This window comes from Nyctibius grandis, chromosome 4, assembly GCF_013368605.1.
Source record: "Nyctibius grandis isolate bNycGra1 chromosome 4, bNycGra1.pri, whole genome shotgun sequence".
Classification (NCBI taxonomy): Eukaryota; Metazoa; Chordata; class Aves; order Nyctibiiformes; family Nyctibiidae; genus Nyctibius; species Nyctibius grandis.
This window is the reverse complement of record NC_090661.1, coordinates 11,749,266-11,773,912: the sequence shown is the minus strand read 5'-3', so window position 1 is coordinate 11,773,912 and position 24,647 is coordinate 11,749,266. Positions and strand designations below refer to the sequence as shown.

The 24,647-nt window shown below is 36.4% G+C and overlaps 2 protein-coding genes across 7 annotated transcripts in view; both read right to left on the bottom strand.

Annotated features, from left to right (window-relative positions):
* Positions 1-771: 771 nt before the first annotated feature.
* LYVE1 (lymphatic vessel endothelial hyaluronan receptor 1) lies at positions 772-12,024 on the bottom strand. Its single transcript, XM_068399384.1, has 6 exons — positions 11,783-12,024; positions 7,188-7,347; positions 6,942-7,081; positions 4,088-4,387; positions 2,425-2,503; positions 772-1,700 (listed from the first exon to the last, which is right to left on the bottom strand). The coding sequence occupies exons 1-6, from the start codon at positions 11,862-11,864 to the stop codon at positions 1,517-1,519; spliced, it is 945 nt and encodes a 314-aa protein (XP_068255485.1). The 5' UTR covers positions 11,865-12,024; the 3' UTR covers positions 772-1,516.
* Positions 12,025-15,078: 3,054 nt separating this feature from the next.
* The window catches only part of IRAG1 (inositol 1,4,5-triphosphate receptor associated 1), an 81,929-nt gene continuing 72,360 nt past the window's right edge, over positions 15,079-24,647 (bottom strand). For 5 of the 6 annotated variants that reach the window (XM_068398609.1, XM_068398608.1, XM_068398611.1 and 2 more), the window contains 4 exons: positions 23,973-24,040; positions 20,855-20,974; positions 19,809-19,940; positions 15,079-18,502 (listed from right to left, as the gene is read on the bottom strand). In XM_068398609.1, the coding sequence (XP_068254710.1) occupies positions 18,262-18,502; positions 19,809-19,940; positions 20,855-20,974; positions 23,973-24,040 (561 nt within the window). In that variant the 3' untranslated portion in view covers positions 15,079-18,261. The remainder of the gene's footprint in view (positions 18,503-19,808; positions 19,941-20,854; positions 20,975-23,972; positions 24,041-24,647) is intronic. The other variant, XM_068398612.1, reaches the window with a different exon arrangement.

Here is a 24,647-nt window from a genome sequence, read left to right as displayed (position 1 = left end):
GCTTTCAGTCAGGTTGCCAGGAAAGATACATGGCATTACTGCAGTATTTTGCAAGGAGAGAATTTACTTAACTGAGTGGGAAGGCTGTATCTAGTGCTTTCCTGTGTTGCACGTTTTTCTGCTGAAATTCTGTTGATGGACATCTGAAATTAGTGGGTTTTAGAGCTGTACAGAATCATAGTCGTTTTCTGCAGTAGTACAGCTCTAGTGGCAGTGGTGGACTGCGTATCAACACAGTCCAGACTCTTGGAGCCATGAAATATTTCTGAGCTATCAAAAAAAAAAGAGAGAGAGAAAACAGAAAACAACACAGGGAATCTCTAAATATGCTATTAGCAATACACTATAACTCACTATCCAGTGGAACATATAACCACTGGGCAACTCTTAAATTTCTGTGACTCAAAAATATGAAAGTTCATAACCCTGTATCCTACACTGTAGAAAACACAACATAGGTGAGCAGTTCTATTGCTATTTTATTAAGACTATGCTTTTCAAGCTGCTCGATCTAAAAAGAAACTTCCTTTGCCATAATAACCTCCTTCACATATAAAAATAAGTTATCTAAACTATTTATTCAAGAAAATATTTGATAAATTGCTAGTGTTGTTCTTTTATAACAACTGTTTACTTCTGTAACATTAAGGTTACAGGAGCTTTCTACTGTGAGAGAGTTATCATGAGAAGAAATTGTCCAGACAAACATATCTACCATACTTTATTTTTTTAGGAAGTACTGTAAACATCCCATACCACTTGAGAACTTTATTATGAAAGCCACACTTAAATATACACAAAAGGTCTTAAATATAACTGTTGAGATACAGTTCAAGGGTTTTTTTCCCCCCCGTCAAATATCTGATGCAGAAGAATGATAAAGATTTTAATAAATAAAGCAGTAAATTATGATATGATGAAGATATCTAAGAAAGTTATTCATTGCTGTATATAAATAAACATCAGCATCTTTGTACCCTTCCTTGGCTATTTGAATGACAGTGGGTTGATGCTTTGATTTTTTTACTCACTTGTAAATGGATTTATTTCTTCTCTTTGTGAACAGACTTTTTTAAAACAGTATCAACTACTTAATGGAAATAAGCTAATCTACATGAGGAAGAGCTACGGTATCCTCATTTTATTTTAGACATTAAGTTAGCAGACATCCTCCAGCCAGATTAAAAAAACCTTTTAATTATATATTGATGTGAATCCCGTGCAAATAGTTCACACACTGCATGTCGTTAATAGCATATTCCTAAAGACTTCTTTATTAAAGATGAAAAATGAGCTGTAATAGGGTTTTTTTATTTTTTTCAAGTAAATAAGATACCATGTTCTTCTGCAAAAGCATTTATTGCTAAAGATGTAATTATTAAAAAAGCAAGTGTTCATATGTTAAGATAGAGAAAATATTCATTCATGAGTATTTACAATCACCCATGTTTAAAAGCATTGCTAAGTTCTGTGTGCTTCATTGTATAATTCAGTCAAGAAGTGTACGTTCTTCCCCTTAAACTTCTGCTTCTAGACATTTTACTGTGGCCTCAGGCTTGGTTTTAGACTCTTCTACCTTTTTTCCATTATATGTTTCCTTCTCCGGTGTTTTGTCATTTGACTTAGCCTCTTTGAGAGCAGTAGTTTCAACCATTTCTTTTTGTTGATTCTTGTTTGAAAATGGGAAGGTTTTCTTGTACCTTTAAATAGAAAAAAGGATAGTGAAGCAGAAACACGTACATAGTTTGGTCAAGAAATAAGGTGGAAAATATCTAGAATTAACTTTCTTTGCCATACGCAAGCAAAAGTCTCATAGAGAACAGTGGCATGCTAGATCATTGTGCTTTTTCAAGAAATATTTTGGTATTTTTTTAAAAAACAGACAATGTATATTCAGGATGCATGGTAGCTAATGATAAAGCTATCTGGGTTAGGATGTTAGAAATGCACACAACTTTTTGATACGATTTAATGATGCGCTTCGTTGAAGATCTGTACACATGACAAATGAGCTCTGCAATTATTTTTTTCTGAACACAATCATAGTCCAAGAATAAAAACTTTTACCTTGAGTCTGACATAGAAAGAAACAAGAACAAAACTGCATAAACAGGCTCATATACAAACAAATGCACACTTCAGTGTTGCTATTTTGGCACACACAGAAATGTTTCACAGTAGGCATGACTGACTAGTCAAAATAGGCAATATTTGTCTTTGATTCCTTTTCTAAAGCAGGGAATGGTAACAGCAACAACCAACTTTGTCTGCATAACAACAAGGTTTAAGATTTTGTTCTTTGTGCTACACTATTCTGTCATTATCATTACTTCTCTGCTTTTTAGCTATGTATTTAAAATATTCACCGGTTGTACTCTAGGAGTTAACTCAGTCCAAGAGAAAAAAAAAAAAGAAAAAACTTACTTTTTGATATAGCAGACTGCTAGAACAACTGAAATAATGAAGAAGAAAACTGCCAGTACAAGAAGTGCAGTGGGGATACCTAGAGATAAAAGTGAGGTAAGCATAGAGTTTTTCTATGTACTTAATTCTGACTTTTTAAAGGCTCATGAGCATATATCCAGATTCTTCTAAAAACAGCCTAGTGTAAGAGGTACATACACATCAACTGAAGAACAGAGGTATCGGGAATCTCAAAATATTAGTTGCTCCTGCTCATTTTTTCAAGTGAGACTAAAACAGGTATTTTAGGCAATCCCTGATAGATGTTTGTCTAATCTGCTCATTGTAGGGTTTCTACAACCTGCTTAAAGAACATACTTTCGTGATTAACTATCCTTGCAGTTAGAATGCTTTTCCTCGTATTTAGTCTATTTCTCAGTTGCTGTATATTAGGATTATTTATTCACACCTCGTATCTCGAGAACACCTCCATATTTGTAGAACAACAACTATCCTTAAAACTTTCTTGGCTTCTTTTGTTTCTAAGATCCTGCTGAGTTTTCATAGAATCATATCATAGAATGGTTTCGGTTGGAAGGGACCTTAAAGATCATCTAGTTCCAAACCCCTTGCCACAGGCAGGGACACCTTTCCACTAGACCAGGTTGCTCAAAGCCTCATCCAACCTGGCCTTAAATGCTGTCAGGAAGGGGGCATCCACAGCTTCTCTGGGTAACTTGTTCCAGTGTCTCACCACCCTCACAGTAAAGAATTTCTTCGTAATGTCTAATCTAAATCTACCCTCTTTCAGTTTAAAACTGTTACCCCTCATCCTGTCACTACTTGCCCTTGTAAAAAGCCCCTCTCCCGCTTTCCTGTAGGCCCCCTTCAGGTACTGGAAGGCTGCTATAAGGTCTCCCCTGGAGCCTTCTCTTCTCCAGGCTGAACAGCCCCAACTCTCTCAGCCTGTCTTCATAGGAGAGGTGCTCCAGCCCTCTGATCATCTTTGTGCCCCTCCTCTGGACTCGCTCCAACAGCTCCATGTCCTTCTTATGTTGGGGGCCCCAGAGCTGAACGCGTACTCCAGGTGGGGTCTCACGAGAGCGGAGTAAAGGGGCAGAGTCACCCCCCTTGACCTGCTGGCCATGCCGCTTTTGATGCAGCCCAGGATACAGTTGGCCTTCTGGGCTGCAAGCACGCACTGCCGGCTCATGTTGAGCTTCTCATCAACCATCACCCCCAAGTCCTTCTCCTCAGGGCTGCTTTCAATCCATTCTCTGCCCAGCCTATATTTGTGCTTGGGATTGCCGCGACCCACATGCAGGACCTTGCACTTGGCCTTGTTGAACTTCATTTTCTATTACTCCGAGCACATGGTGTTTGCTAAGACTTTCTCAGAAATGTATTTACCCCAAATCACATTAATCAGAATGAATATCCACCATTTCATATTAAAATATATCAAAAATATAAAATAAGGTCTTTTTTCTACTTAAAAATTATTTTAAAATCCTCTGCCTTATAAGCTTTGCTTTTGCAAAACTGTAACACCCCTATTCTGCCAGGTTCAGCTATATCAAAATGGATGCTGGAGTAGCAAACAAAAATAGCAGTAAACAGTTCTACTACTAACATCTACGTAACTACATCTTCTGACAAAATTGCTACCATATGTGGTCTTTACCTCCAAAGACAATGCCATCATTCTTAAAGGCAGCATGGGAAGTGTAGTTAGGAGAGTCAATCGATGAGTATTCCTCTGGCATTTTTGTAGTAGTCCCCTCTGTTGGTAATATAGTTTCCGTTATACATATTACGCGAAATTTTATATTTCTCAGGGATTGTTCTGACTCAGTCACGTTGGGCACTGCTGTGACGTTCTCAGTCAAATCAGAGCCTGAATATGCAGTTAAGTCTGTTGGTGCACTCGATGAAGGTAATATGGTTGTAGTTGGATCTGGTTTACACGAATTAATCCAAACATCTGCAGCAGGTAAAGGAAATACATGACAGTTGTATTGGGCGTTAGTTTTGTACTTACTGTACGCACATTTATTGAAATTGATTTGTTCCAGTCATTCCCTTCTGGAAATTATTATTTGTTTATTCACAAAAGCCTTACCCAAACCAGGCATGCCTATTTCAAACATGTGGCTACAATCCAGATTACAAGCCTTTTATCATCACTCACATAGTTAAACATTTTTTTGGGCAAGTGTGGCACTCATTTTATAATTGCATACCAATGACAAGATTCCTCCTGAAAAGTACTTAGGATAATAATGCATATAAAAAACAACATTATGACCTCCTGCAGAGCAGGAGAATTAACTGCAGATCCAAGATTCAAAAATATTTCTATTATATTATGTATATGTTCAAAACATATGCATGCACTGTTGATACTTGGAAGACTACTTTGATTTCCTGGAAACAAAAGTAGCCCATAAAACATTCAGGTAAACCAGGCACCAGTGTGAGATAAAAAAGTGACACGATTCTAATGGGGGCTAGAAAGAAACAAACTTCAGGCACACTCAGAAATTAAGTCATTTAAATGACATGAATGTTGTGTATATAAAAACGTGGGTGCAAGCGGACTTTTATATGTAAATGGAAAAGCTGAGTTCTGAACCAGGCTCATATGAAAATGTGAAAATTCTTATTTTCTAGTGAAGTTCTATATTCTGTAAAGCTATAAAAATTTCACTAAAGTAACAAGCAGATTACAACATAAATAACAAGGAAATGACATATGTACTGTTCTCCAAATGAATCCCCATGGGAAGACTGCTGACGCAGTTATATTCACAGAATAAAAAGCTAAATGCAGAGGCTTTTTACTTTTTCCACTACAGTTTTCAAGTGATTTTGGCATTTCTTTAGCACAAAGAAAATTGACAGAATGAGCTTCTGCCAAATATTTTGGGTAAGAAATGCCTAGAAGAGACAACAGGTTGGCAATTAAGATAAAGAAATGCAGAATCATCCCAATGTTAAATATACATTAGTTTATTTTCTAACCATTCAGCAAGCTTAACTTTCTTCACACACTGTAACAGTATTATTTAATTAAAGCTAAACAAAGCAAATAATTTGGAATTACTTGCTACCTCCTTAGCATTACCCAACCTACCCAACATTTCTGGTGCTAAACAACACATATTTCATGCACTGAAACACCACGTTGCATAGGAACAGAAGAAATAACAGTACCAATAGGAGCAGCTTCTTTTAGAGCATGTTGCCGGAGTACTAATTCACCTATGCATTCATCAATATAAGCTATGGACTGTGGAGAAAAACTAAGTTAGCCCAATCATGTCATTTTTAACTTTACAGGTTAGGTGATAAGTCCATTTTTAACGGTGCTTTCTCTCTGCAGTGCTTTCATGTCAGCAGTCAGATACTTTGTAAGCCACTTACTTATATTACCTACCCTCCTTCACTAAAATGGCTCAGGATCATGAACAAAGTCCCACTGGTGAAGGCACGGCCTTCTTCCCAACAGCTTTATTCTCAGTCTCTTCGTAAGCTCCAATGTTCACAGTTAGCAGACACAGTCTTAGGTCTTTGTACCTTTGCATGGGCATATCTTGCATAGCCATCTTTCTCCTGCTCTTTCCAACCCTTGTTCACACATCTTTCCTGAAAAATTTCAGGATTTTCTACATAATCTCTTGCTCTTGTTATCTAAAACTCATTGGCAAGGTCTAGGGACTGATGAGAAATAATTTATTGATCCTGTATATGGTCTAATTGTTGGGATAGTTGTTACATAATAACGATAGATATGGGACACTAACAGGAACACAGTGCCTTTAGTTAAATACTTATTTTTAGTTAATACCACAGAAATAACTAAGAAACAACACATCTATCATGTTGAGAAGACTAACTTATATTAAAGGCTCAAGTTCGACTATTGTATCTTCAATTTGGGAATAGACAATCAAGAATGAGGGGAAGGACGGGTCTTTTCACACACAGGATGATGCACATTAAAGGAAGCTGTCTGATTTTACTGATAATAGATTGAGAATCTAGTTAATTTTATGGTCTTTCAGCTGTTCTAGCTTATATTTTTATTTAGTTTAATGGATATATTTCCTTTTATCAAAAACGATTCAACTTCTGAAGTACCTCACTCTTGGTCTTTTTGCAAGAAAACACACACCACACACAGACACCCTGGTTAAAGATTCAATTCACTGTCTTTCAAATTAACATGTCTAAATAATCAAAACATGTTAAGAGCATTGTGTTGACATTGCAGAACGGTAAAAGCAACTCTTCTTCAAGAGCTTTCATGACAGCACCAAATTATTAATTCGGATTAACTGAACTAACCTTTTCTATTTTTTGGAAGCTTTTTTCCCCTACAGAGCTAAGTACAGCTTGACAACATTTAAGACTGGGGGAAAGGGCCAACAGATTATAAGAACTTGCTCACTTGTTATGATCTTTTCATGCAGATATTAAAAAAATAACAAAAAACAAACCAAAACACAAAAAATGTAGTTGTCATTCTTACATACCTGAGGAATTGAAGCAGTAAACCTTAAATGTTTTAAAGGGTTCAGCATACCATAGCACTAGTCCAACGTTGCCCTTACCACATTTCTTGTTGGATGTTATCCGAGGAATGACAACAAATCCATCTTTTACCCATCCATAGCTACAATGAAAAGCATCAGTCCTTTTAATATTAGATTTATCACCAGCCTCAGATGTGTGTAAAAGCATTCACTGAAGGTAATGAGACACTAACTTATGTCATATACCTGCAAGTTTCAAAGCCGTGTTTCAAAGCCTTTTCCACTTGGTCTCTACTTGCCAGTTGTAGATTCAGTTGATTACATGCATTACTTGCTTCTGAGAAGTTCACTTTCTCCTCAAGATAAATTCCTACACCTGTGATCCTGCAAGGTGAAAGAATGGAACCTGTAATTTAGACATAAATATTCAAGGTTAGTATTTGAATGTTAACATTTATTCCTTATGAAGAATTTAACATCATGTTCAACTGAATTGAACATTGCTAAACATTTCTAGCTTGAGGATAGTAGAAAACTCATTTCTAGCAAAAAGACATACTTTAAAAATAGAACATACTTTCTTAACGCAATAGTCTAGAATTTCAAGAGGTTTGGCTGTTATTAGACTAAATGCATATACAGTTGGCATTTGAGTCATTACCTGGAGTCAGTTTCTTACTAAAGACATTCTTATTTGTCGTACTTATTCATGCAAAATGGGAAGAGTAGTTGGACAGGTTTTTTTTCCCTTTTTTTAAATTAAAATGATAAAACTAACAGTTGCACTGAGGCACTGATTCTGTCAGTACACCACTCTTACCAATGAGTTCTATCAAAGGTATTATACATAATTTTTAATGGAATTAATATACCAATAAGAAAATATGCCTATAAAGATTTTATCATTCCTTATCTTCTTTATTCCTCCTAAACATAACTTTTTTTTTTTTTTTCCTAGCTTGGCATGATGCTTACACCCTCCGGCCACTGTCAAGTATTCAATTTACTGAGTGTTTGGCAGGCAGCAGGAAAAGAGGGGGTAGGCCGGGTGAATTTATGACACTTTTCCCCATTCCTCCTCCATAAGCAGTTCATCCAGCAGTTCATCCAGTTTTTTGAGATAGCCACAGCTGGCACACTGTCCATGACACCTGCACCAGGAAAGGCATAGCTTAGGTCTGTTTACACCTGCTCTGCTTTCTTAGCCTATGCTAAGACACAGGACAGAATTCAGGATTTGACAAAGACAAGGAGAAAGAATGTTACTCTTTTGCCTCCATACTTCATCAGAAGCATATATTGGAAAAAGGTTTTTTTTATTTTGCTTTTTGAGTTACATATAGTAATTGCCATATTAAATGAAACATTTCAATATTTCATTGGAAACATTTCAGATAACCAAGAGCCATAGGTGTTACTTCCTTGCTCAATATGCTTTTCAGACTGTTTGCCCACCAGGTATGTACACTAATGAATACTTCATAAAATCTATCATCAGAATACAGGCAATCCACAAATTCTCAAGGCAGGATGAAGTGATGCCTGCAGTTCCACCACATGACTTCTTAGCAACAGAGCTTAAACTGAATTTTATGAATGAAAAGAGAGAACTAGTAGCTAAGCCATTCTCATGATGATGAGAAGGGGATAAAAAGATGACTAAACTTGTGTAGAGTGCCAAAAGAAAGGCAGACTTTTCACTACCGTTCCCACTGGGTGTGGTGGAGTTGGAAATGGCTTCTGATAGATGTGTCTCTGCTGTCTTTACATTTGATTTAATTGGACTTAAATGTTTGCTAGAGCAATCATTGAATTAGGTGGATTTATCTCAGCTGTAGCCTCCCATTAGCACTTCCTGGTATGGTGTAGACCCAGTCACACGGCAGGTGAGCCACTGAACACTTGAGCAGTCCCCATAGCCAAATTGTGGCTGCATCCAGCCCTGACTTGAATGTAAGACCAGCCCAAACATATTGCATGAGGATGCAGAGAAGCCCTGTTGCTTGGTGAAGATGTGTGTGTAGGTATCAAGGACCTCAAGTCTATCCAAGTAGTCCCAGTGTGAAGATGATTCACGCTGTCAAATTTCTTCTTTTCAGCCAGCCTGTCTTCATGAATGTCCTCTTGTATGTCTTCATTTTGGCTGAAGTACTTCTGTGTCAGAGAGGTGTTCCAGTGTTAAGTGTTCTTGACTCCCTTTTGCTCACAGGCAACCCTCCTGGTCCTCTTGAGAATCATTTCTGGTTTCCTGAATAACTCCCTGTCTCAGCTGCTGCAGCACATCCTACAATTCCTCTTTCTTAATTTTCAAGACCCCATTATTCCTCTAGGGTTTATACCTAATTCCTTTCTCCCCTTACTCTTTTTGTGCTCAGACTTCACTCTTCATGCTTAGTCAGTTATTTTCCTATATTTAAATACGAGCTAATACAACTTTTAAAAAATGTAATTTTGAGAATGAAAGTTTCTCAATGACTCACATTACAAATTTCAAATAAAGCTGAGCAACTGACTGAAGCCTTAGAAAGTTACCTAGATGCTTGTAAACTGTTACAGTCTTTAGTCAATTACAGGACAAATATTTTTACATGAGAATTGCATGATAGGTACATAGCACAATACAAAAATACAGTACCAGAATATTAAGTCTTACGTGTTAAGAAAAGTGACTGTAGGACATGGACTGAAGTTGTACGTTAGAATTTGCTGAGCCTTTTAAAACAAAATGGTGAAGTAAAAGAAATGTTTTGGAAAAGTTACCAGCTTCAATCTAAATTCCAGATGGTTTTACAGCCTGAGGAAGTAATCCAGAAAGCGAACAGTAGCCTGTTCAGGTCTTTTCATCACTTCTTAAATCACCTCTGAACTCCGTTCTAAAGATGACTGAGTTTGCACAGGAGAGAGACTAATCTTTTAGAAGCATATTATCCTTGTTGATCCACAAGCTGCACAGAGCTGTACTTTAAACTTTGTTCTATTTAGTTAACCTACTAATAACGGGACATTCTTTTCAGTATTTGGGTCTTGTGTGAAAAATCTGTTTTACTGAGAAAGGTGGGAAGACCTAGGCAGAAGAATCTCACAAGAAGACAAAGTTGTCATAGGACAGGAAGAAAATTGTTCAATTTTTGTAAGCTGTGAGTAATGGCTTTATTGTGCATTAGTTCTCTTCTTGCTTTTTTGGGAAGCTGCTATTTCTATCTCTTTACCTTGTGCCAAGCTTCAGTGTAATTTATTAGAGAGAGTCTCTTTTGGCTGCTGATGTCAGGAAGCAGCAAGAATAAGGCTGTTCCACAAGGAAAGAGTAGCCAGGAGCCGAGGGGGACCACAGCACAGGCAGGACAGTGCCCTCACTGACCAGGGCACAGTCCCACAGCACCTGAACAGGACCATAGTAGTGACAGGGTCAGGTTTCACTGGCAGCCCCAGAGAGAGCAGGACAATGAGTCAGATGCAGGGGTCATCCAGAAAGACCATTTGGGAACAGCAGAAGATGGTGCTACCTATAACACGTGCCTGAAGTTCATCCTGGAGACAAAGCTACCTAAAATCTCAGTCCAGAGCCCATCTGTGAAGTCCAGTCAGTAAGTTAATATGGGAGGGAACAGGGCATGCTACAACACAGCTCAAAGACACAGCTAGAGATCAGCCCTGAGCTTAACGGGAGCTCTTGGACCAATGAGCAGAGGGTGCATGAGTACAGGTATACCAAGGGAGGCTTGGAGGGGAACTAAGGGCAATTCCTAACAGCTGGAAGGAACAGTCTTAAGACTCAAGATCTCTGCTTCCCCAGTGGCAGTTATTCAGTGGTTGGGATTGCTGGAGGAGACAACTGTTGTTAGGTACTCCAGTCCTGTGGAATTTCAATAGGACTTGAGTTGAGCATCTAATTCACTCAGTCCAGGTTTCCTTCAGAAGCCTTTCAGTAGGTAAGAAAATCAATTTTCTGCAACAATGGTGTGTGTTTTACATAGATAGAATAAACATTTACTCCTTGCTAATTACAGTGAAACATCTGGAAACATCTGATGTACACTGAATATCTGCAGATATCCTAGTAACTACTGCAGTTAGAATAGATTGCTTCAAGTCGATTATGGAATTTGAAGAAGACATTCAAATTTCACTAACATATAGAAGAAAGGGGTATTATATGACCCTGACTGAAAAAATAGGTTCATGTAATAATGTTTGAGGGAAGAGGGTTATCTAAGACCTATGCGATAAAGTTGATGTTGGCAATTCCCTATGTTAATTTTTTCAAACAGTTTATATAAAATAGGAACTTTTGCACTGTATTAACCAGAGACAGGCATGACTGCTCTGGAGATGAACTGCGAGATCCCTGTCACACACTTCCTTCAATGTTGCAAATCAAGACAGTGTCAGGATATTGGCAAACCAGAGCAAAACACTTTGCATTAAAGGTAGCATTTTATCACAGACACACAGAACTGGTTTCATGCATGTTTTGCTCTCTGAGGATTATACAAAACTGTTTGCTGTGGTATTTTAAACAATACAAAATAAAATCACATTTCAATAGGTCTGAACTTAATCCTAAATGCAATACCAAATCTTTAAAACAAGCAGTTCTGTAGTATTTAGACAATAATGCTACAGCATTTAGACAATAATTAAATTAGACTGACAATGAAAGTTTTCCCCTATATGCTAGCGTAGTTTTCATTGCACTGTATTCTCAAAACCCTGTGGTTTTCTATGCCAGAAACACATTTACACACACTCCCTTCCCCCCATTTTTGTTTGCAAATCTAGCTACTTTTTTCAAGTACTTTACTGTTCAACTGGGAAACTTTAAAAAGTGGAACTTTACATACCTGTTATAAAGTAATTTTGAGCCATGAACATCATAACCCAGATGAAAAACACTGATGAGGTAACTCCAAAATAAGTTGCCATTGTCACCAACTTGGAAAATTAAGAAATTCAAGGTGATTTGTCTTCTGTGCTAAGAAAAGTTAAGGTATTGGATACTGTCAGACCGCCTTTGAGATGACTTCTTGAAAGCAACTTCAGCTGTCACTGCACTGCTTCGTAGAAAGATTGTCAGAGCAAATGTGTTGACTGTCCCACTCAAAGGTGAGGTCACTGACTGGAAATCCCTACTCACCCTTTACACTTTCTTTCATGTAGGGCTTGCTGGAAAATTTAACTACTGCTGACTCAGGAAACACAGCTGAGGAAGGGAGATAAGACTGTTAGACAGCGAAGTCAGTAAACACTTTGAAAGAAGCTTTTCTTTTGCTATTTTTTCCTGTTTTACTGATTAACAGCTCATTAGTCATGTTGTCTATTCATCTGCTAAATAAAATTCTGTATTGTATCACAGCATGCCAGACAGAATTTTTCTTTTGGAATTGGAAGGGCATCCATTCCTCACTAAACTATTTGTCTCGATGTAGTACTTCTACCATTCTTTGCCTTAGAGTTCCAATGCAAAAATAGGTACCATAACACAGAGATAATATGATACTTAGTTTTGAACACACTTGGAGATACACTACCGTAAGTGGGATTCCTTGTGAGACTGTAGGGACAGAAGTGGGAGCCAGTCCCTTCACTGCTGCCTTTTGCGAAGTTCCAACAAACAGCGATTCCAACAGACCGATTCAAAACACAGATGATCCTTATGGCTACAGCTTAGAAAACATTCAGGAAGTCTTCACAAAGAAAGGTTTTTTTTGCAGAGATTTCAACAAACATAGAGCAGGAGTGGAGTTCAAGAGTTCAGCTAGTTCCCTTTACTGTCACTAGGATCAGCTGTATTTATGTTATTCCTGACAGATGTTTGTCTAACCTGTTCTTAAAAACTTCCAGTGACAAATTCCTAACATTTCCTCAAACGCTCTATTCCAGTGCTTCACTGTCCTTTACTCTTAAAAGGTATTCCCTAGTCTAAACTGACTTACCTATACTGTGGTGTAAACCTATCACTTCTTTTCCTGTTGGAAGTGGACATGGGAAACAGTTTATTCCCTTATGTTTTGCAACAATCTTATGTATTTGAAGAGTTATGCCTCTGCTCCCACTTTTCTTTCAGCTAAGAAACCCCAGCTGGCTCACTCTATCTCTCTAGCTGAGGCCTTGCCAATGCCAAGCACTGATTAATAAATTACTTTACCTGCTTATACAGTTCAGAATGGTATGAGCCTTTTTTTGCAAGAGGGTGGTTTTGTTACATCGTGTTCAGCTTGGTCCCTTCCAACCCAAACCATTCTATGATTCTATGATTCAGTAAACTTTTATATTTCCTACATCCCCATGCTGTTTTCTAGGTCCTGTAAACACAAGTGTAACAGTAGCTGCCTCTTTAAACTGCAGTTTGCATTATAGAAAGTTCCCACTTAATATATTAAGATAGTATTAACTTTTATCTGGGCACAGGCCCAATCTCTTACAGCAGTGTATAACATGGTTATGGGTATACTATAACATAGACAGGCATCTACAGGGCCAAGTGGAGAATGCTGTGGGTTAATGAAATGATTTCTCCATTAGCAATAAAGAAATGAATCTTCAGTTGTGTTTGCGCTGTGTTTTGGAAATGAATGTTGCTAAAGCTCCTTGAGATCTTAAGACAAATTTCTTGCTCCAATTTCTATTCACTCCTTTATTGTGTTGTACTTACCTGCCTCCACAAAGTGACGGCTATCTGAAATACTGTCAACAGACTTACTCTCACTGAAGCAAGTTCTAAGTGGATTCACTTGCATTTACAATGTAGGAGCGGAAACTAACAGTTATTCTGTAGCTCTGATGGACTAGTAGACTATGGCTGTAAAACGAGAACATGAAACAAAATCTTACCATCCCCATCTTTACCTTGAACTGCTAAGTATTTCCTACCATGAAAACTAATAAAAAACTGGGTTTCTGACATTTTAAAATTGCATGCTAAGTGTCCTTCCAAGTTTTAACACTTTGTGCCTATTATCCTCAGTGTGGCAAAGTTCCTTTAGTCAAACTCTGTCCATGCTATTGATGTTTAGTTGGATTTTTAGCTGGAAAAATGAGATAAACACCTTTGTAACGCCAAACAAAAAAATAAGTTCCTTCACATGGTTTTGTAAGAGCAAACTACAGATTAAGAGAGAGAAAAAAGAATTTTAGAATGATGAAGCGAGACTGAAATAACCTTTTTTTTTGTCAGTTTATTCCTTTTTATATTTCAGCTGTTCCAAAACAGTGTGGAAGATCGCTTACCTGGACTGTGACAGTATAAGAGGTCTTTAACCTGTTTGTGGGTCTTCATCTTAACTTGTGCGGTGAAAAAAAAAGCAGCCTTATACTGAATGTTTAGTTAGCATTTGAACTAAATACTTATAGTAACCTATAAGGAAAATTCCCAGCATCTCGTGCCAGCACATTTTAAAATGCTGATGAGGATTGCTAAACAGAAAACTTTTGGTATGGGAGAACATACTTAATCGTTCTCTACAATCATTTCTAAAGGAGCCTTGAAGCCTGAACAGCAGGAGAGGAAACAAGTTTAAAAAAAAAAGTTTATGTGGAAAATACAAATATCAGGGTCTTTTCCTGGTAACAGTCATTCCTTTCAAGGTTGTCGCTGTCCCAAAGTTTTTCTCCATGACACAGACTCAGAAGTGACATTTCTGTTCTTTGTAGAAATTGATCATTGCGTCCTTCCCACTGGTCTGGCAGTTCAGCTCTCCACAAAGCCCAGGCTTCCCAGAGCTCTCAAGCCTACAAGAGCACAAAGTAAATAAAGCAATCCTAACCTTTCACTCAGTCTCCTTTGGTTACAGATTTCCCTTGTGGCTTTCTGTGTTCCTCAGTGACAGGCAGCCTCCCTCTGAAGCAGGAGTTAAACTCTCTCCAGGATATTTCAGTTTCCTCTCTCATCTTGTTTCTAGGGTATGACAGGGATGACCCTGCTTACAAACACTTTCTCTATTGAACCAGGAGTTTGCTTGCTTCTTCTACATAATTTTCCTGAAGAACTGAAAGACTAAGAACAAGATCTTTGGTATGTGTAACATGGCACTACATTATGCAGTATAGACCAGGCAGTATGTATTTCATAAGAACATAGCCATTAATATGCAGAGAGCGCGCAGTTAAACAAAAAAACCTTTCCAGTAGCAACATTGAGGACTTTGAAATCATATTTTTATTTCAAAACTCAAGTATGTGATACTATACAGTACAATACCAGCACACTTGTGCAAAATCTTACAATATTACAAATTTAAATATGATACACAAAAATAGTGCCCTTTTAAAATTCCTTTTACTAGAAACATCTGTGTTGTGCAGGAAGAACAATAAATGTGTTTTGTTAAAGCAGAAAAATAAATATTGCACCTCAAGAAAACTATTTCAGTGTTAATAGCATAAATAATAGATCTATTTCTTATTATCTGATGTGATCTTTGAACACAGAAGAGGTTGGGGTTTTTTTTCCAGATGAAGCAAACTAATATCCAACAGATAAAATTACATTTAGAATAGTTTTTGAGCTCGATCTAGTTTCCTATCAAAAAAAAAAAAAGGTGTCTTCATTAACTAACTGAAAAATATAAGCAAAAATATTTAATGTGCTGTTAGTCATTGTGGTTCATTATTTTTAGAGGACAGTTTGCTCAAAGTAGTTATAAAAAGAATAACTTTTTTTTAAAATAAGCTTTATCTTCATCTTTTCATTGCCATTAAAAGCTCTTGCCTCTTTCAGTCCATTCCCCCACAATAATAACTTTGTGGCTAAATTATACTTGCCTTAGACATGCAAGTAGTTCAGTTCAAATCAGTACAACTACTTAAGGAGATCTGCCCTTGTGCACCAAGTCCACAAAAAGCCAGTGTGCTGAATTTCAAGAGAGGATGGAGACCTCATTCACCCACTGACCAAAAAAGACATAGCACTTGCTTAATGTTAAGCAGTTCGAGAGTCCTATTGATATCAATAACTTTCTACATATAGTTAAAATAGGGTTTTGGACCCACATCAGTGCAGATGTAAATAAGAGCAAATTAATTCAATTATAGGCATTGTTAATTATTTTTCCTCAGTGCAGCCCAACATTTCCACCATCACATAATCAAATATGTGCTGTAATTTTTGGCATAGAGGATTCTGAATCTTCAGGACTATTTGCCTTCAGTTTTTATTGCCATATTAAAGTTATCAATGCTATCTGTAAAGATTATGCTAAAGAAGCTGATTTTAATAAAGAAGTATTCAAAGAGCAACTGACAAGTTTCTTCAAACACTGAAAGTACGTGAAATGTCACAGTAGTTCTTCATAGATATTCTAACTGAAACAAACAGTTACCAAGTAATTTGCAAGAAACCTTCTGTCTTATTCTATACCAATTACAATTTTAGGCCAAATGACACTTTCCCATTATCCTTTTTGAACTTCCTTAAGCACACTGTTCCTCAACAACATATACTTTAGAAAAAAAAATAAACCTCCCAACTGCTTATAGACTTCCTCTCCCCCAAAAAAGTGGTAGTGGTCTGCTTTTTTTTTTTTAAATTTATTTTTATTTTCTTTCTCCACATGTTTCTTAAGAAACATGTGGCTAGAGATGCAACGGACAAAATTCACCACCAGAATATTTGTTACTAGTGCCAGATACGTGAATTAAATTTCTGACTAAGTTAGAAACTTGTTTTCTTTGATAGTTAGCTTGAGGTTCAGTGTTTACATCAAAAGAAAACAAGACAATACTAACTGCATCTGAACTGAAATTACAGTACTTCATAACATACTTATCCTTCAGTTGATAAACAGACCTGTTAATCAGTTGGAAAATGCCAGAAGAACGCAAGACACGAGTGCAATCAAGTGTCACACTGGTTTTGATACTGTGGTTAGATTCAAGCACATAGCTATGGAAAGACAAACATAGTTCATCTTCAATCAGAAGTGATGTTCAGCAAGTACACATGGTATACTTTAAGTGACATGCATTTTGGTCTCAGCCCTCAGGTGGTGTGGTTTTTTCTACAGATAATGGCTTCACCATTTTGAAATTGCTCATCTAAAAAATTCAGGCTTTCACATTCTTGTGTAAGAATTCACAACTCCCAAATAGGTAGAACTGTTCAAAAATCTGGGCAAAAGATTAATCTAACACAACCTGATAGTTTAGCTTTGAAAGCACATCAGAACAGCTATATACTTGGCATCAGATTCTGAAAATGAACTACTAAAAAAATGCAGTGACCTCTTTAAAGTCCTCACTGCTTTCATGCCCTGATTCATCTAGGCACTGGTAGGGTTTTGGCTGTATGCAGAACTGTGCTCCTAGTGCAGATCTCAAAGGATATCTATTTCCAGTATTAGCAGTAGGGCAGAATCTGCTTAGGGTGATCACCTGTATACAGAGGTTTGAAGACTTTTTTTTTTTCTTCTTCTTCTTCTTTTCTCTCTCTTTTTTTTTTTTCCCCAATACAGAATTGAAGATTGCTTCCCACATCCAAGACTGCTGTATTTCGGGCTTGAGCAACACATCTAATCTTCCAGACAGCAACTACTTTTTGCTATAACTAGTACTGACTCTGAGTGGCATACACAAATTTATCGCAAAGCATGACCCTTTGATATATCAGAAGTTCCCAGATTTATTTGACAATACCAGCTGTGCCACCTAGACCTCATTTTATGTTTTGTTGTGTATCCCATTAAAAAAAGTGGTGGTGCCATTCTTAAAGTATATCATAAAACACATTTATGCATATACTTATTATTCCATTTAAACAATCATACAGATAATTCCTTTTATAAAATTACTTTATCAGCAAGGCATTTGGGCTGATAATGTAATTCTGACCTTCCACAGAAGAGCTTCTATTTCTCCCCAATAATCATGAACAAGGAAATGGATTAGACTCAAAACCCAAAGGACTTAAATGCCATTAGTACTTCAACAATCACCAATAAATTCAGGAAACAGAAAGTAAAGCACTAACTGCAAATGCAGGGTTTATGATTTTCTTCAACATCATAGCAGAGATGTCAATGTCCTGTGCAAAGCATTCTTTTAAATGTCTTGCTGGTTGCTGGTTACTGCCACAACCTTACAATGATTCAATATTATTTCATTTGTATCAGTCATTCGCAATAAGAGGACAGACAGGATTACTTATCAGACTGTCATTTTGGCAAGGTACATTCACAATGTACCCCCAAACCTGATGGTGTGGAGTAACACACTTGTCTAACAGATCACATTTAACAACCATAAGGATGACTCAGCACTACCTTTAACAACTGTGTTCTAGTATGCATACTTGCTCTGGTACCATAAATACATGGTTGTTCCTTTACTATTCAGTGCGTTGCTCGTGTTGAAATCCTGAGTTCCACCAGGAATATTGATGGGCAGCAGAACAGCTGGCCTTCCCTTCAGGTCCCTCTGATTTTTCATCACAGGAGTTGTATGAATGGTAGATTCCCAACACCACAGCAAAAATGATTATCGCAGCCACTACAAGCCATACCACATTCCAGTGTTTACACAGTTTGGGGTACAGTATATGTAAATAATTAATGATGACTTCAAGTCTGCTGTAAAATTAAAAGAAAACTGTTATATATTAATCATACACAAATTTATTCTCTTAAGCTTTTCAATTTGAGAAATTTTATAGATGTATGGTGCATCATCTTTCTTCCAAATATAAACACCTCGTCAAAGAAGAATCAGACTAAGTTCTTTTATGAAGAACTGTACACTCACATATGAGTGATACTTGCAAGATGGCTGAAGACCATAAACTTGACTTCTGTTTCTCCCACCTGTCAACTGGCAAATCTCAGAGCTTGATACGTTGTAAAGTTCCGCACTGTTCCTAGCTTGCTCAACTAAACTAAACATTAGAACATGTTGTAAACATTTCTTCCGAAGAGTTTCATGCCTAGTGAGACGCTGCCCTTCCAAACATGGCTGAAATCTCAAATTAACAGATGTTTATGACCATAATGGTTATGAAATTGAAATGAATTCTTCTGGATCAGGTAAGGATCCCTACCTTAGCTTGGAACTGAACATACTTGCTTTGGACAGCATTCAATTCCTCTCTAATGCAGAAGTCTTTCCTTTTAAAATGCAGGAAACTGCGGGTATATTGAATTGTGTGGTAGAACTACCAAGAAAACTCAGTAATTAACTCTAAGAAAAGTTGAAAATTTCAGAAAAGTTTTCCAGTTAGGCATCAAATACTTCAGGTAAGACAATGAGCAGAGGATTCGAAAGTCCCCAGTATAGCTGAAGAGCACTGGGTACATTTGAATGCAATAAACATGTCACTGAGCTGAAAGGCAAGAACTCGAGCATAGTGCTGTTCTGCTGCATCTACACAGTTTCCAGAGGGAGCAGGCACCTGCCTGTCCAAGTCAGAGCTAGTCCAACATAGCTGAGGAGCTTGTCTTAATCTGCATTCACCTTGTAGATGTACTGAAAGACTCACCTGTGAAGACCCTTTGGGAATGACATATGACACAAATACAGGCATCAGATTCCTCAATTACAACATTCATGAGACAATGCATGCCTATTAAGAGATATATTCTGGCATCTAAGGAACTTTTGTGGAATACTTTTTGCCTCAAATCAAAATCAAACCACATCAAGATGAAGCATCTTGATGTCAACATAGAATTTCAGTTGAAATATCAAAATAGAAAGTTTTACATTTGGCATAAGTTTACATCTTGGCATATGCCTTTCTGTGAAAATACTGTTATTTCAAATATGCTTCCCTAGACTGGAAGAAAATATGTCAAGATAATAGTACAAAACACTTGATTTTAAAACACCACAAATAGAAAAAAGTGGCTTCTCTTGTATGGATATATTACACCACTGTCTCACCTGCTTTTCAGGTTTTTAATCTCATCTTCATTTTCACTGTCTTCATGTTTATCATGACTTTCTTTTGGTGTCTCTTCATCTTCTTCCTTCAGTTCCTGAAGTTCTTTGGTTTTCTTCAAGCCTTCCTGATAGCTTTAACACAGAAAACATTTTTCTTAGTCTAGCATGCTGTATAAGCCTGTTCCTATGTAATGAAAAATTAGCTTTATGTTTTGTTACATGCAAGAAAACACAAGTAGCACTGTTGCAGCACTTGGACAAGAGTAAAAACTAGCTAAAGACCATGACTATGGCATACAGACAGACACCCTTCCTTAATGGAGGATTATATTAGCTCTCTTACCAAATTTATCATCTTGAAAAAGAGGTTATAGTCCTCAGCAAAGCACAACTTTTGTTTATTGCAAAGGAGTTGGTAAGTATTTCTCTATTATTTTTAAATAATTTTTGAATACCCTCTAGATATTTTTTTCCCTGGAGAAAAAGTGCAAATCAATGCTAAAGACAGATGGCTCATTGGATTATGCAGGAGAGGATCAAAATTTTTGTCTCACCCTTCACATAGTAAAAAGTTCTTTGCTTGACATTCAGAAACAGATCCCAAAGCTGTTAATCGCCCCAAAATATGCTGTGTAAAGCACTTTGACACAAATGACATGAGTTTACTGCAAAAGTTGATACCTACTCTTTACTTATTTCTATGTACACTTTTCAGAATAAACATCTTAGAAAGTTGTTTTGGATTATCCTATCATAAAGCTGAACACTATTGACATCAGAACACCCACTCAACTCAGAATCTGTGATACAACTGCTCTCCCACAGTGTGGCTAACATTAATAAAAGATGAAAGTGAACAGCTACGACGCAAATAAGACGAGTGAAGCTCACTCACATTGTTTCCCACATTGCTTCAATTATGACCATCTTCTAGAAGCTCATATTGATTATGTCACTCATTTTGCATTTAAAATTACATTCTAAAAACATATGTCCTCATCTGGTAGGACATGTTTACAGATTTAGTTCACATAAAATATTCCCACCCTTTGTTATATGCTTCCTCTTCTATCTTGGCTTTAGTTTCAGGACTGATTTCTTCCAACCCACTCTGTGTCAGCACAGAAGTAGAGGTTTCACAGTCAGGCTCTCCATTAGTCTTACCACTGCCAAGACAAAAGAAACACACAAACAGAAAATAGCACTACTGAGATGTATTATATTTGGAGTATACTACTGAACAAGAACAATCAAATGCAATTTTGTGACTCCTGATTTTTCTTCTTTAATGTACATTAGAGTAATAAAACGTCTTTCAAAAGAAAAAATTAAACACTAAGCAGAATTTTAGTTTCAAAATGTTGTAATTTAAGAACAGTAATTAATATGTTTCAAAGGTATTAAAACTTGCATTTTGTTTCTTCTTCTTTTTAAAAAAAAGCATTTGTTTCCTGGCTTATCAATGGCATTTATTTGCCTTTTAAAATATTTCCCTCAACTTTCTAAAAGTCATCTTAGAAATTGTAGCCTGATACATCAGAGGAAAATAATAGAAATAATACCAAATATTAATTTAACAAAACATTTTTCTTATTTGCCTTTTAGGTACTACTCTCTGCTGATTTTATACCCTGAACTGATGCACATGTTAAAAAAAAATACACATATATACCTTTTGTCACTAAAACTTTTCTTAAGTAAAAGCTTTGAGCATTTAGCCTAAAGATAAACCATTATGTATTGCTCTCTTTCTGCAGAGCTCACCTGTCCTTATTTAAGTCTGGGACAAAGAGTTTAAGCGATTCAGACATGACTTAGCAAATCTGTCAAAGTCAAGGTTTAATAAGCTCAACAGTGGATCCCATTTCATCTAGAACCTAATCGTTTTTGTAGGCCTTATTTTTCTGGTGCTAAAATCAATGGCAGAATAATTCATCCTGATTGACACCATCTGTGGGCAATGGATTTTCTCTCAAGAAGTCATATTAACAGTAGACATTATTTTCACTTGGACTTCAAATACATCAAGAGTATAAGCTTGAAGAGCTTAAATATACAAAACTCTGCTGAACTATGTAATTTTACACTACTATAGCAGCTGGCCCATGCATACATACTTATGCTCAAACTTGAATTTCAAGTTCTACTTCTGTTACTTGTTAACATCATTTGTTTTCTTAAGATCCAGCAAGAAATATTGATAAGGTTTTTCTTTTTTTAATTTTTTTTTCAGATTTTCTGTAGTTTCAGAAGATGGTCTAAATCTTGCAGAGTTCTGTTGAATTGTAACAACTAGTGCCATAGTTCATTGTTTTTGTTTTCCTGATTGTTGCATATTTTCATTCTTTGTAAAGCAGAGAGAAAACAAAGATAAATTTTGTCCTGCCTCAGCACTAATCTAAAATACGTGAAAGTCAATATTCTGTACTGATGTGAGATCTACATATTTTAAAGCTTTTAATTTGCATGTTTAAAGCATCCTAACAAACTTTAATTTAAATTAGTATTGCAGATATTTTATTGTGATATCGTAAACAGTCTAGACGACCAACATAGTAGTAGTAGTAGTAACAACAACAAAAAAAATCAATGCAATGTTTTAGTAAGTTTTATTTCTGAAACATCAGCAAGCAACTTCTTTAGAATGTGCAAAATTTCCTGAAAGAGATAAGTATTTGGAAAGGTGCCTGACAATTTTTGCTTTCTAGGCTGATTATATATATATGAATAAAGTATATACACATACAGGTTTGCAAATGCAACAGTACCTGTACCCATAATGGTAACTGTTTACAAAGACCTTGTAGAACAGTTTGAGTATGCCTTCTGTTCTCATCGCAGTCTCACGTGTTTTCATATTGCCCATGTGTCTATTCTATTACTGCAGAAGTGTTACATTTCAAGAACTTGTATAAAATTAAATTACATGTCTACATGAATTTCAACTGGAAGAACTTAGAAGTTCTTTCCAGGAAAGTGTAGATGCATATGCTTTCCAGCAGAGCAATTCTTTGCTTTCCTTGTCCATATAACTATTATTTTGCTCCGAAAGTAGTGCTATTTAAACCCATGGAATGACTCATGGAACTGTTATGGAAAATGGATAACAACAGCACACCTTAACCCAGACAGGACATTTACACTAATGGTAAGTCATACAGAGTCAGAAGTGCAAATGTTTTAATGAAAAATATTTTTGCAATTTAAAGGTACTAGAAAAAGATAGATACTGAGGTATTTGCTTGTTACCAGGCTGAAAAAAATCTCCTCTTTCGTATCTCTATTTTTTCATATTAAAATGAAAACTTCTCTCACTGTTACAACTAAAATATCAGGTTGTTAAAACTAAAATCTCAAACCTAATGCTTTAATTTAGCTGGATGTTCAATTCATTTTATACTAAAAAAATAATTACTACTCAATCACTGTTTTGACTTCTGTAAAATTTTGATGATCTAGTGGTGCTTAGGGATATGGTTTAGTGGTGGACTTAGTAGTGTTAGGTTAACGGTTGGACTCTATGATCTTAAAGGTCCTTTCCAACCAAAACGATTCTATGATTCTATTATAGTAACTTATACTTCTGAATTTCATATATTTATGTTTATTCATATAAATTTTAAAACCTACATGACACTGGATATCACAGTATTTCAAAATGTGATTCTTACCAGCTGGCCACATGTTGAAAAGGCAAGGGTAGAACACAAACTTCTATTACTGGGATAGTCAAGTTAAGGAATATTCATACCCAGGGTTACTCATGGCCAACTTTAGATACAGCGTTAATTTGTTCCAGGAAATAGATTTTTTTAAAAAAAAGCCACATGCATTGTATGTAATACTCTAGTTTTGTCAAGTTCAGAAGGCAGGCCTACTCAAATGTGGAAATGTATAATCTTCTGCTGCAGTTTTACTTATGAGTTCTAATGATCACAGCGGGCTCGATTCAGTTCTCAGATACTGCTTGTAAACTCTTTGAACAGGAGAAGAACAACATGATGGTGACATAGTAAAATACAGTTACAACCTAAACCAGTATTGTGTCACTGATTTCAATACCTTATGCCTTGGTATAACTTCTGTCAGGAAAGATAGAAATTATATAATTTTCACTTCATGCTAGAATTTAATAGGTAATGAGATGACCTAGAGAAAACTCACTTTTCTAAAAGTGCTGGCAGAACAGGAGATGATGTTAGATTGCTCCTTCCATTACTGGGTGATTCAGACTGTAAGTGAAAAACAGCAATAAATGTTACATCCATGAATTAATTTCAAATGAGTCTTCAGTAAAATGACAAAGTCTGTGTGCTGCTTAGGTTTTCTTCCCACATCCATGAGCAAGGTATCTTTAATAGGGAGCTTCCAAATTGCTCCCACTAACTACAGTAAACAGTGGACTTGCACACTAAGAAGAATTTTCTGTGGCATTCCCTTGTACCTTGCTTTTTTTTCCCAAGAAAAGTCTTTCTTCTTCATATATTGATCACTGAACAGTAAAATTACTCTATTGCTTCTCTGCATATTATCCTAAGACCATTAGTTAGCAAAGTTCTCAATGGAAAATTTTAAACAAAAATAGACCATAATAAATCATGGTAAATAAACACACTTGGTTCCTGAAACAATTGACTCTGAGTGCATGATAACTAACTTGCACAAACAGATTGATTTTCTTAAAACTAAAACGGATTTATCTTCTCAGCAACACCCCTCATTTAAATAGCCTGACATTTTTATCAGAAAACTGCATAATTTTCAGGTTATGTGCCATCTTTGCTCATCTCTGAACAGTTGGTACACTTTGCAGTTTTCCTCCAAAGCATTTATATGGAT